The following is an 11,659-nucleotide window of genomic DNA, read 5'->3' as shown; positions in this document are numbered from 1 at the left end:
TCGTATTCCTTACCCCACCAACCCCGCCAAAGGGTTCAGCACTCTTAGGCAACCAACCAGGCGGGCTCTTTTTCCATCCAACACCAACCACCAACGTGACGATCTCACGACCCAGTCCGAACCTGCCTGTTCCTCGATATTATACGTGGCATGCCTCCTTGACCGGCCTCCCCAAGCCATCCTCCCATCGAATCGCGACTCAGCGACCACAGCGGCCGCTCGGGCGGCGTCCAGCGGCGTCCACCACGCAGCAACCATGAGCTTCGCCATCGAAGTGCCGGGCGGCGCGAACCCCTTGAGCTTCCAGGACCTCTGCCGGGCACTCGAGTCTGCCACCACGTCCCTCGACTATGCCCAGCGGCAGGCCGCTGAGCAGCAGCTCTCCGCGTGGGAAAGTCACCCCGGGTACTACAGCTCGCTGCAGGTACGCACGCGTCACCGTCTCTTGTCTCACATCTGTCGTCTTTTTTTTTATGCCTAGGCCGAATATCCTCTAACGGAACCCTCCTAGGCTGTGTACCTAGACAAGTCCCTGCCGCTCGAACCGCGCTTCCAGGCAGTCATCCAGCTCAAGAATGGCATCGACAAGTACTGGCGCTCGTTCGCCCAGGTCAAGAACGCCATCAAGCCCGATGAGAAGAACATTATACGCGCGCGCCTGTTCGAGGGCACCGTCGGCGAGGCTGAGGACAGACTAGCCGAGCACAACGCCCTGGTTGTGGCCAAGGTTGTCAGGATCGACTATCCCGCCGAGTGGCCCGACGCTCTTTCCCAGATCATCGGCCTGCTGCGGTCGTCGAGACATGGGGACCAGCGCCACCTGTACGGCTCGCTACAGATCCTGCTGCAGGTGGTCAAGGAGCTTGGGACGGCGCGCCTCAGGAAGTCGCAGACGGCGCTGCAGTCGGTGACACCCGAGATCGTCCACGTCTTGACCGAGATCTACGCGGAGAGGTCCGAGCTGGGCATCGGGTTCCTCTCGAGCGGCCAGGGCAACGAGCAGGAGGCATACCAGGCCATGTCCATCAGCCTGATTGCTCTCAAGATCCTGCGTCGTCTCGTCCTCGTCGGCTACGAGCGCCCCCATGGCGACGAGACTGTGCAAAAGTTCTGGGCCATGTCCCAGAACCAGTTTGGGCAGCTCCTCGGCTTTGTCAGCGACAGCTCCAGCATACCAGAGCACTTCCAGAAGGTTGCGGGCGGCCACCTGCTCCAGTTCACCAAGCTCCACATCAACATGGCCGAAAGTCATGCGGCGAGCTTTGCCGTTCTGCCCAACACCCTTTCCCTGGTCCACGCGTACTGGGAGCTCGTCGCCAAGTTTGCAGAGGTCTTTGCCACGTCAGGAGGGATCCGGCAGAGTTCAGGGTCAGGAACTGCGAAATCCAAGATTGAGGGTCCGCTGCCTGAGAAGCTGGCCGTCAAGGGCCTCCTCTTACTACGGGCGTGTGTTCGTATCGCCTTCCAACCGGTCCAGACGTTCAAGTACCGCACTCAGCAGACAAAGTCCGAGCAGGAGTCGGCCAAGACCCTGATCAAGACGGAGCTCCTGAAGCCGGATCTCGTCATCCAGATCGTCAACTGTATCATCACCTATCTCTTCGTATTCCGCAAAGCTGACTTGGAAGCTTGGGATGAAGACCCCGAGGAGTGGGAAAAGGAACAACAGAGCGAGGGCGATGCGTATGAGTGGCAGGTCCGGCCATGCGCCGAGAGGCTGTTCTTGGACCTACTAACCAACTTCAAGAGCCTTCTTACCGAACCGCTGATGTCTTACTTCCAGACAGCCCAGAATCCACAGGCCGACATAGCCACAAAGGAGGCCGTCTACACAGCAATGGGCTTGTCAGCTGCTCATGTGGTCAATGTCTTTGACTTTGACTCGTTCTTAACCTCAACTATCCTACAAGATGCCCAGCAGACGGGAGGACTCTACAGGGTCCTACGCCGACGGATTGCCATTCTTCTTAGTCAGTGGGCACCCGTTCATCTGGAAGACTCTAGTCGACCAACCGTGTACCAAATATTCCGTCATTTTCTGGATCCGAACGACGAAACAAACGACCTCGTGGTAAGAATCACAGCAGCCAGACAGCTGAGATGGATTGCAGACGAGCTCGGTTTCAGCGTGGAGGCCTTTCTGCCATATACTTCCGATGTGCTAGACCAGCTCATTGTTCTCATCCGCAACGTCGATATTGACGAGACCAAGCTAGCGATATTGGAATCCATCAGGATCATTGTCACCCGCATGGAGGAGCAAGTTTCCCAGTTTGGCGACCAGCTCATGTCAAATCTACCAGCAGTCTGGGACAACTCGGGCACTGAGGAGTACATGATCAAGCAGGCTGTGATTGCCATCTTTTCTGCCCTCGTCATGAGCATGGGCAACTCGTCCCAGCGTTACCAGCACCTCATGATTCCTCTCATTTCCGAGGCGGTGCGACCCGGGACCGACTTGCATGTGCATCTCATTGACGAGTCCCTAGAGCTGTGGAATGCCATTCTCATGCAGAGCAATGCACCCCTTGGTGCCGATATTATCAACTTGGCTGAGATGGCACTCCCACTGCTGGAATATGCCTCTATCACCGCCACCGAAGCACTCAGCGCCGTTGAGTCATATATCCTGCTTGCGCCGGGTGCCGTACTAGAAGATAGACTACGTCGTCCGACTCTACTGGGGCTCCTCGGCGTCTTGGACTCGAAGAGCAGAGAGCAAGTCCGCCGAGGTACCACATGCATAGAGTACCTTATACGATCAGCGGTAGAACTTGGAGGCTCGGACGGGGTTTCCATCATCATTCGGGATATGGTCGAGACGGGCTTCATGAATAAGATCATGGGCGATCTCCACAACGCGTGGGAAGCACATCAGACTACGGGGCCCAACCGCAAGATTAGCAAGCTCAACACGGTTACCCAGGGCGACTACCTTGCCATCCTCGCTCGCTTAGCCCTGGCGGAGCCAAGTCTGTTTGTGCAGATGCTTACCACGTTTGGTGGTCTTGATCAGGTGTGGGGCTGGCTCTCTACGGAATGGTTCAGCTACTTACATGGGATGGACCACATCGAGAGGGAGAAGCTGTATCTGCTAGGCATGACTCGCCTGCTTGAGCTCCCGTCGCCTATGCAGGAGCTTGTGCTGGGCAAGCTCCAGGACTACTTCACCATGTGGTCCAATATTATCTCGGACCTCCAGGACGGTGCCATGGATGCCAGAGACTGCCTAATCCAGGGGCCAGAGGAGCCCAGCGAGTATGATACCCCCAAGTCAATTGTAGAGCGAGAGATGGCGCAGAAGGACCCAATACACACGGTACATGGATACGGATTCCTAAGGGAGCGGTTACAGGACCTTGTTGGCCGGGTTGGCGGCGAGGCGGCCTTTGAGGAGCAGTGGGCCGTCAACGTCGACAAGGACATCATGGATAAGTTTCGACAGATAGCGAGCACCATGCAGTGATGGAAATAGTATCTAGATTTTTACCTCTAGCAGGTTCTCGTGTACGTGTACAGATCCCACACATTTTCCATTTCTCTCCAGGACTACAGGTAGGTAAGATCACAGCTTGCTCCCCCCTTCCTGGGGGACCTTGACCACCACCTTGCCCCAGGTGCCCCGACTCCCCAGCGCAAGCAGCGCATCCTTGACCCTCTCCAGCCCGACAAACTCCTCATCCGAGTACTCGGTGCCCTTGAGCTTACCCTGCTTAACCAGGTCCATGATGCCGCCCCACACGGTGCCGACCGTCTGGGGCTCGAACTTGGCGTACGCGCCCCAGTGGATGCCGACGAGCGAGATGTTCTTGAGCAGGAACTTGTTGGTGGGCACCTTCTCGATGGACCCGGCGGCGAAACCGACCACGAGGATGCGCCCGTTCCAGGCGGTGCACTTTGTGGAGGCGTCGACCAGGCCGACGGGGTCGTAGACGATGTCGACGCCCCGCGACCCGGGCGTCAGGGCCTTGACCTTCTGCGGCCACGACTTGTCGTCGTACGACAGGGCGTGGTCGGCCCCGAAGCGCCTGGCGATGGCTAGCTTGTGCTCGGTCGAGGCGGTGGCGATGACGGTGGCGCCAAAGGCCTTGGCGACTGTGCTCCAAGTCAGCTAGCTATTCTGCCGTCGCTCTCTGCGCGCGCGCGTGTATATCTTCGTATCAAATTTGGGGGAAATGGGAGGGGGGGATTCATACCCTGGACGGCAGCCAGGCCGACACCACCCGCAGCGGCGTGTACGAGGACCGTGTCGCCCTTCTTGATGCCCGCGCGGACGACCAGGGCGCCGTAGCTGGTCGGGGCGGTGACGAACAGGCCCGCGGCCTCCTGGAAGGACCAGCCGTCGGGGACGGGCAGCAGGGAGACCTCCGGAGAGCAGAGGCGCGTGGCAAAGGCGCCCTGGCTGGCGCCAAACACGCGGGCGCCGACGGGGTACTTGGGGGGTTTGCTGGACGACTTGGGCGTGGCGATGACGATGCCCGCGAACTCAGCACCGGCGACCCAGGGAAAGGCTGGTTTTCTCTGTTAGCAAGTTCCATTTCTCTCTCTCTCTCTCTCTCTCTCTCTCAAATGTTTTGTTGCTTCTGGGTAGGTAATTACGTGGCTGGTGCTGGTATTTGCCCTGGACCTGCAGAATGTCGAAGAAGTTGGTGGCGGCGGCGTGGACTTGGATCAGGTACTCGTTGTCCCTGGGGGTTGGGTCAGGCAGGTCGGTGACCTGGAGCTCGCTGGGGCTCTGCTCGAGGGATTGAATTAGCTATAAATACTGTAACCCAGAAACTCTCGGCGTCTTTTCTCATATCAAGAGGCTGTCAAAGGCAGGCAGGGGAAGATGGGAGGGAGACGAGGCCGAGGGGCGTACCTTGACATATTGCTTGAGCTGGATGCCGCGCATGGTGAATATGGAGAATCGGGCAAGATGAGAAATGATGAGAGAAGACGCAGAATGTGAGAAGAAGCCCGCTAAATAGTACTCGTAGAAATGCGGTGATGCGATGAGCGATGAATAATGAGGCTCCTGCAGGCGGCCGAATCCCGATGTTGGGGCCGGGGGGCGACGATCGCGGGGAGCGAGCCGAGGCATCTCTGGGGCATCTCTGGGGTCCATTAATAGTCCATTGACGTGCAGTCACCGAGCTTATTTTGTTCCGCATTTTCGCAAGCATTGCCTGCTACACTATAGCTGCGCCGCATTCCGCAACGTGGTCGTGAATGTGGTAGTAGTCGTTATTTCCTATGGCCCATGTTTGTGCAGGCAATACTACTAGTTAGCCAAGTACTATGTATGTGTTCCCTCGACACCCACAGGGCATAACCATGATGGAATCAGACGGCCCGCTCTCGCCTCCCAACTATGCTATTCCTACCTCGTCGCAAAAGACTCATTCTAGAATCCATTCCATCCACCCCCTCCCCCCCCCCCCCTCCCCGGTGATCCATCTGCTGACCCCATGCCATGGTATTGCAATGTGCCTCCTCACCTCCGCCCACGTCATTCAAGCCATCGCAGCCTCTAGTCCAGTGCGCTCAACAGGTACTCGACCGCTCCCTGAACGCTTCCGCCGCTCCGTCTGAGAGCTGCTACGTTGCGGTCAAAGTCGAAGAATCCCATGTCGTTCAGCTGGCGCAGCTGCTCCTCGTACCGTTCCTCCGGAGGCCGATTGTCCGGCGGCGACTGGCTTGCGCCGCCTCCATTCATCATCTGCATCATCTGCTGCATCTGCTGCAGCAACTCGGGGTTCGTGCCGAATGGGCTGCCGCCTCCCGGTGGTCCAAACAGAGCCGCAAACGGATTCGCAGCTTGTGTGTTCTGCTGCTGCGAGCCTTCTTCGTTCTGCCCCGTAGTTGTGCCCGTTCCCGTGCCAGCCGTCGCTCCGGTCCCTTGGCCTGTTGTTGCTGACGAGTCCGTCTGGCCCGGCGTGGTAGGTGGGCGCATAGCATTGGAGAGGAACTGAAGCTGCTGCGCTAGCTGATTCACGTCTGGCTGCCCTTCTCCTCCTTGGCCACCGCCCAGGCCGCCGCCTAGACCTCCCCCAAAAGCCATGAATGGATTCGCAAACGGATTCTGTTGGCCCTGCGTCGAGTCGCCACCAGTCTCGTTGCTGGACGGTGCTCCCGAGGGAGTCGTGTCTGTCGCCCCAGGGGCTGGAAAGGCAGAGTTTCCGCCCCGCATATTGCGCTGCATCCGCATAGCGTGGGTCATCATGTTGGGGTTCGTCATCATCTGGCGCATAAACGGCGAGGTGATGATTTCTCGGGCGTTGGGCATGTTGCGCAGCATCGGGTTTGACTGGATCAGCATGTTGACAAAGTCGGGGTTGCTGAGCGCTTCGTTCATAGACTGCTGGACGTTGGGGTCCTCCATCATACGCTGCAGTCGCTCCTCGTCCATTGGCGGGCCCATCTGTTTCCCTAGCGTCAGCATCCATCTATATCCATCAAAAGCCCGCCTAGGCAAACACGAGGGGAGCGGGAGAACCTACGCCTCCATCGGGACCGAACATATCAAGTCCAGGAAGGTTGATCTGGTGGCCAGCATACCTAGCGCCAGTGAGGCCAGCCAGGGGGTTGTTGGCGGTGCCGGACGCCATGTTGGAGGGGATAGCTTGAGGGGTGGGGGTAGAGGCGGTGGCGGGCTGGCTGGGGTTGCTCGCGGCGCTCTTGACCATGTGGATGGTGTTGTTGGGCTTGATCTTGTATGTTGCCAGGGTATCGTCGTTTTTGAGGACGCGCCCGGAGTAGATCAAGCGCTGGCGCTCGACGGGGATGTCCTCGTAGTCGCCGCCGGCGAGCTTGTTCTTGAGATCGAGGACAGTGGCGGACTGGGCCATGGTGATGGTGTGGGTGCTGTTGCCCGAGGTCTTGACCTTGAAGGTGATTTGAGCATCACCGCTCGACTCGGCGTTGTCGGCCATGTTCCGTGTGTGCGGCCCTGTAGGCTGGTCTGCTTGGCGCGATGGAGATTACGAATCGTCGAGCTATGCGAACTGTCTGCGGGCGGACGGGCGGGGTCCAGACCGAGATGAGGACGAGCAAAACAGTGATGCGACACTATTGGGACGAGTCGTGAAGTGGGCTGACGTTAAGAAGGGTTTGTGAACGCGAAAGTATGAAGGGGAGAGAAGGAGGAGTGGGCGGCTCAAGCGGAAACGCAGGTGGAAAGTGAGGTCAGTCCAGTAATTGGCAGCAGAGGCGATGACAGTCGGTCGTTGGTGGATGTGGGGTGAGGAGCGTGGGGCAGGCAACTATGAGTGCTATTACATAGTATCCGTAGTACGGAGTACCTATCACTACACAGCTTAAAGCACCCTCGGATGGTAGTTATGGGTGGTGCCAAGTGTATAATGCAAGTAGAAATGGCTCAGAGTCTGAGATGCCTATATAATAGAATAATACTCCCTAAGGGGTCGCTACTATCCAGATTGAATCATCTTGTCCTAAGAATCCAAATGTCCGCTGCGAGGTTCGATTGGCGTCCATGTGATTCTGGGGCCACTTATAGTAATAGAGGTACGAATACGGAGTACGTAGTATATCTTTCTCGCTTAGGCATGCGTCGTCTCCGGGGGAATTGTTTTTTATACGATGCATGCAGCGACCGGGACTTTTGTATAGTGATATTTGTATTCTATCCGCGCGCTGTTTTATATTCCCATGTGACTCGAGCACATTAGGTTGATAGTGGTAGGTTGGTCACCTCAGTCTTTCGTCCTTGGGGCAACTGCTGCAATGAGGTAAGTGGGGCACCACACCCAGATTGGTCTCACCTCACTCGCCGACTCTCTCAATGGACCTCCTTCAACACAAAGCAAACACCCAACATCACGGGGCCAATGTGCATATCGCGACTGGAACAACGCTTCCGAGACCAAGAGAATTACTCAGTTTCTAGTCAGTCGAAGCTGAGCATCCTCCCAAGACAGGCCTCGCGGGCAAGATGAAACTTGCCGCCCTTGAGTGAGCATCTCGAGATAGCCTCAGCACTGCTGACTCAAGAATGCCGCCGCTGCCATGATCCAGGGCATCTTTTACGCGAGGTTCTTCCCTCAGGAGGGTAGGATAGACTTACTCCTCCCATTGGTATCATTAACTGACGGGGCATCAGGCCCTAAGATAGTCGCCCAGTCTCCCCCAGGCTGTATCACCGCTGTCGGCGACGGCACTACTGCGACACGCGCGCCGCTCATCGACTTTGACGTCCTGCAGGAGTACATCATTCCCCGCCAAGCTTTCTGCAACCGCTATGTCACCATCGACTCTCCGGACGGGAAGTACTCCATCCTCGGTTACCCCATCGTCATCCCCCACTCCAAGTACATGCGCAACGAGTTCATCTTCAATTTTGGCTTGCTCGTTGAGGCCGATGTCGATCACGTTCCATACGAGCGCGTCGTGCGCAGGCTAGCGACCACATTCAGTGAGATGGAAAAGCAGAATGAGTATCTCAGTCAGGGCGAGGCTAGGCCTGATGATGGCGGTGAGCAGCTCGCCGGCAGAAGGCCTATTGAGAGTCTGCTCGAGATTGTCAAGGAGGACCTCAACAACTACGGCGAATGCATGATTCCAGTTGGTAGGTTTATCCGCCATTCCCATTCCTAAAAGCCCCAGTTTCTGACAGCCTCTCCCAGACGAAGCAAACACCATCAACATGAAGCTCTTCCCGCACCATCCAAACCCACCCGTCGTTAAAGGGTGGCACGTCCCTGTCTCCAAGACCAAGTTTGCCGACATTGTCGACCCAACCTGGGACCTCACCCTGCAAAAGGTCATCTCCCACATTGATGGCGTCTCAGACGTCCGGCGCATTGCCCATGCCGCCTCCGTCTCCCTCGACCTCGCCAAGACGGCCCTCCGCCACCTCCTCTACTACGACACCATCCTTCTCCTCGACATGTTCTTCTTTAGCGCCTGCTACGCGCCCCGGCCCGGTATCCACGACTTTGTCCGTAATGTCGATGGCATGGTCGACGAGTGCGCAGGCTACGTATCCCACGCAGGCCGTCGGCCGAGTAACTATCACCTTATCCGGCTCATGACGTCCATGGTCGAGGGACGTACTGTTCTCGAATGGCTGTGGGCCCACCAAGAGGCGGGTTTCGAGGTTCTGCGCTACATTGACGTCCGCCGCTTCGTTCAGTTCGGCCTCATCAAGGGCTGCCTCTACCGCGTCCACAAGTACGTAGTCTCGAAGCAGTACCTGGCCGCGCTTGCATCGGGGCAGAGCCGCCCAGTACCCGGGGGCGACCCGCTCCAGAAGTACACAGACGGGTGCCACCACTTTGACCAGATCATCACCGAGCAGGACCTCACAGACGACGAGATTATGAAGAGGTTAAGGACACTCCCAGTTCCAAGAGGCGATTTGGCTTTATTCTATCGGTGAGGGGATCTGGATCCCCAGTCTTGGCTGCCCAACAATTACAGAGATCTATGACTAGGAGCCCGCAGGCAGTCCGCTAATGTACATATAATATGGGTAATTTACAGCGTAATCATACACAGAGATGATGAACTCTCTCACTTCCTCCTCATTATCTCCCGGAGCTCAGCCTTGGATGGCAGCTCGATATCAGGGTTGTTGGCAACGTGGCCCGCCTCGGAGTCCTTCTGGGCCTTGAGCATCCGGCGAATCTCCTTCTCGGACAACTCCTCGCCCCTCGCCGCGGCCTCTTCCTTGAGCTTGTTGACCACGCGGCGCACCGTGCCCGTGTACGGCTGGCCCGGGTACACCCTGCCACTCTCATGCCACTTCTCGTCATCGACCAGCTCGATGATGCGCACGTTGTGCTTGCCCTTGCGCAAGATCAGAATCCTGTCGTCAATGACAAACTTGGTCGTCTCGCCGGGGAACCACATCTTCATGGGCGTCCAGGAGAGGTTTCCGGGAACGAGACCACGGTCCTGGCCCGGCTGGGCAGCCACGTAGGCGCCCTGGGTGGCGACGAGGCGCTGGGCGTCGCTGGTGCTGGAGGCGAGACCGCAAGCGAAGAGGATCTTGGCGGGGGAGGCGTTGATGATGGAGTGGGGAAGCTCAATGTCGGCACGGGGGCGGATGTTGGGTGTGAGGATGCCGCTCTCAGGGCTGGGCTCCTTGATGATGGCTGGGAGCTCGCCGCCGAAGCGGAACTGGTGTTGCAGGGCCTCCTGAAGAGCCCTCTGGGAGCCGTACACCAGGGACAGCACCTCGAAGGCCAGGTGATGGTTGGCGACGCGCTTGGCGGGGTTGGCGCGGTGCTCCGTCATCAGATCCTGGATCCGCTTCAGGGGCATGAAGGTGAAGAGCTTCAGCAGCTTTTCGAGGTCCTCGTCAGGGCGTCGCATAAAGTACCCATAGAGGTCAAATGGCGACGTCTTGAACTCGTCGAGCCACATGGCGTTGCCTGCACTCTTGCCAAACTTGGCCCCGGAGGAGTCGGTCAGCAGGGGCACCGTGAATCCGAAGGGTTCGTGCTGCCACGCGGTGGACATCCGGAAATGGGGCGCCTCCTCGGTCTCCCGGACGGTTTTGAGCACGTCGATGCCAGAGACAATGTTGCCGTACTGGTCGGAGCCGCCGATTTGCATCTGCACGCCTTGCTTGTTGTACAGATGCCAGAAATCCCAGCCCTGGAGCAGGGGGTACATGAACTCGCCGAGGGACATACCGTCGCCTTCTGTCATCTTGCGTTTGACCCTAGCTCCTGAATCAGCACAATGGTTTATCAAGTTGTCGTTCGAGAGGAAGGACTCACGTCTCACGACTAAGCATGGGCCCCATGCGCATGTGTCTACCCAGTCTCTTGCTAAAGTCGTACAGGGTCAACTTCCCCAGCCACATGTTGTTGTTGAACAGGGAACGCTTCGCCGCCCAGTCCTCCTCGTAGCCGTACTTGTCCCTTAGTTTGATGACGTTGGACCATAACCTTGTGAGCTGGTAGTGGAGTTTGGTGATGTTCTTGCTGATATCGGCATTGGACAGGATTTTGCGGCTCTCAAGTCGGTCCGTTGGATCGCCGATCCTCGCGGTAGAGCCTCCAAGAAGGAGGACGGCGGGATGGCCATGGAACCACATCCAGAACAGAGCCATGAAGGGGAGCAGGTGGCCGAGATGCATCGAGTCGGCAGTCGGGTCGATGCCGACGTAGCCACCTATCCGCTTAATTCGCATAATCTCCTTGATCTTGTCCGGGTTCCTAGCAGCGCCGAAAGAGTCAGAGCAACACTTATGGTAATCCAATGGAGGGGCGCAACCAACCCTGCGACATCCTTGATGTAGCCGCGTTCGGCTAGGACATCCCAGACGTGAGGGATCTCGCCATTTTGGATCTTCTCGGCGCGTTCCTTCCAGCGCTTGTCGCCTTCGTCAACCTTGTCAAGGTAAGACGTGGCGATGCCTCTAGCTCTCTGCGCTTCGGCCAAAGGTTGTCGGGTCGAACAGAGGGCGCATGGCCGCACACTCAGCCTAGGGAGACTGCGCAGGGCAATTCGGGGCGCCATGGTGGCTGGGGGAAACCGGTGTGGGGTGAGAGACGGATCAACAAAATTGATCACGTACTAACGAAACCCTTGGCGACTTCTAGATTTGTCTTGACCTGGGACTTTGGTGATCCGTAGTACCGCGCCTGCGTCTTGTTGGAGCCCCAAGAAAATTCCCCAAGAAAGCTACAGGGTCCTCGTCTTG

The 11,659-nt window shown here is 57.6% G+C and overlaps 5 protein-coding genes across 5 annotated transcripts; 2 read left to right on the top strand and 3 right to left on the bottom strand.

The window, feature by feature from the left end:
- Window positions 1-256: 256 nt before the first annotated feature.
- On the top strand, window positions 257-3,466 carry ACO1O0_004094 (karyopherin KAP120; the record flags this gene model as incomplete). Its single annotated transcript, XM_083193536.1, has 2 exons — window positions 257-424; window positions 512-3,466. The coding sequence occupies 2 exons, from the start codon at window positions 257-259 to the stop codon at window positions 3,464-3,466; spliced, it is 3,123 nt and encodes a 1,040-aa protein (XP_083050484.1).
- A 99-nt stretch (window positions 3,467-3,565) lies between these two features.
- On the bottom strand, window positions 3,566-4,894 carry ACO1O0_004093 (NADPH:quinone oxidoreductase family protein; the record flags this gene model as incomplete). The annotated part of the gene is made up of 4 exons (XM_083193535.1): window positions 3,566-4,095; window positions 4,197-4,511; window positions 4,600-4,756; window positions 4,862-4,894. 4 exons carry the CDS (start codon window positions 4,892-4,894, stop codon window positions 3,566-3,568), a joined length of 1,035 nt encoding a protein of 344 aa, XP_083050483.1.
- A 618-nt stretch (window positions 4,895-5,512) lies between these two features.
- Window positions 5,513-6,914, bottom strand: ACO1O0_004092 (ubiquitin domain-containing protein DSK2; the record flags this gene model as incomplete). Its single annotated transcript, XM_083193534.1, has 2 exons — window positions 5,513-6,403; window positions 6,483-6,914. 2 exons carry the CDS (start codon window positions 6,912-6,914, stop codon window positions 5,513-5,515), a joined length of 1,323 nt encoding a protein of 440 aa, XP_083050482.1.
- Window positions 6,915-8,010: 1,096 nt separating this feature from the next.
- NPR2 (nitrogen permease regulating protein NPR2) lies at window positions 8,011-9,382 on the top strand (the record flags this gene model as incomplete). Its single annotated transcript, XM_083193533.1, has 3 exons — window positions 8,011-8,053; window positions 8,105-8,569; window positions 8,628-9,382. 3 exons carry the CDS (start codon window positions 8,011-8,013, stop codon window positions 9,380-9,382), a joined length of 1,263 nt encoding a protein of 420 aa, XP_083050481.1.
- Window positions 9,383-9,516: 134 nt separating this feature from the next.
- Window positions 9,517-11,475, bottom strand: MSY1 (tyrosine--tRNA ligase MSY1; the record flags this gene model as incomplete). The annotated part of the gene is made up of 3 exons (XM_083193532.1): window positions 9,517-10,672; window positions 10,731-11,171; window positions 11,234-11,475. 3 exons carry the CDS (start codon window positions 11,473-11,475, stop codon window positions 9,517-9,519), a joined length of 1,839 nt encoding a protein of 612 aa, XP_083050480.1.
- Window positions 11,476-11,659: the final 184 nt, after the last annotated feature.

This window comes from Amphichorda felina (assembly GCF_050947745.1).
Source record: "Amphichorda felina strain 45539 chromosome Unknown scaffold_4, whole genome shotgun sequence".
In the NCBI taxonomy this organism is placed as follows: domain Eukaryota; kingdom Fungi; phylum Ascomycota; class Sordariomycetes; order Hypocreales; family Bionectriaceae; genus Amphichorda; species Amphichorda felina.
This window is presented reverse-complemented; position numbering and strand designations above follow the sequence as displayed.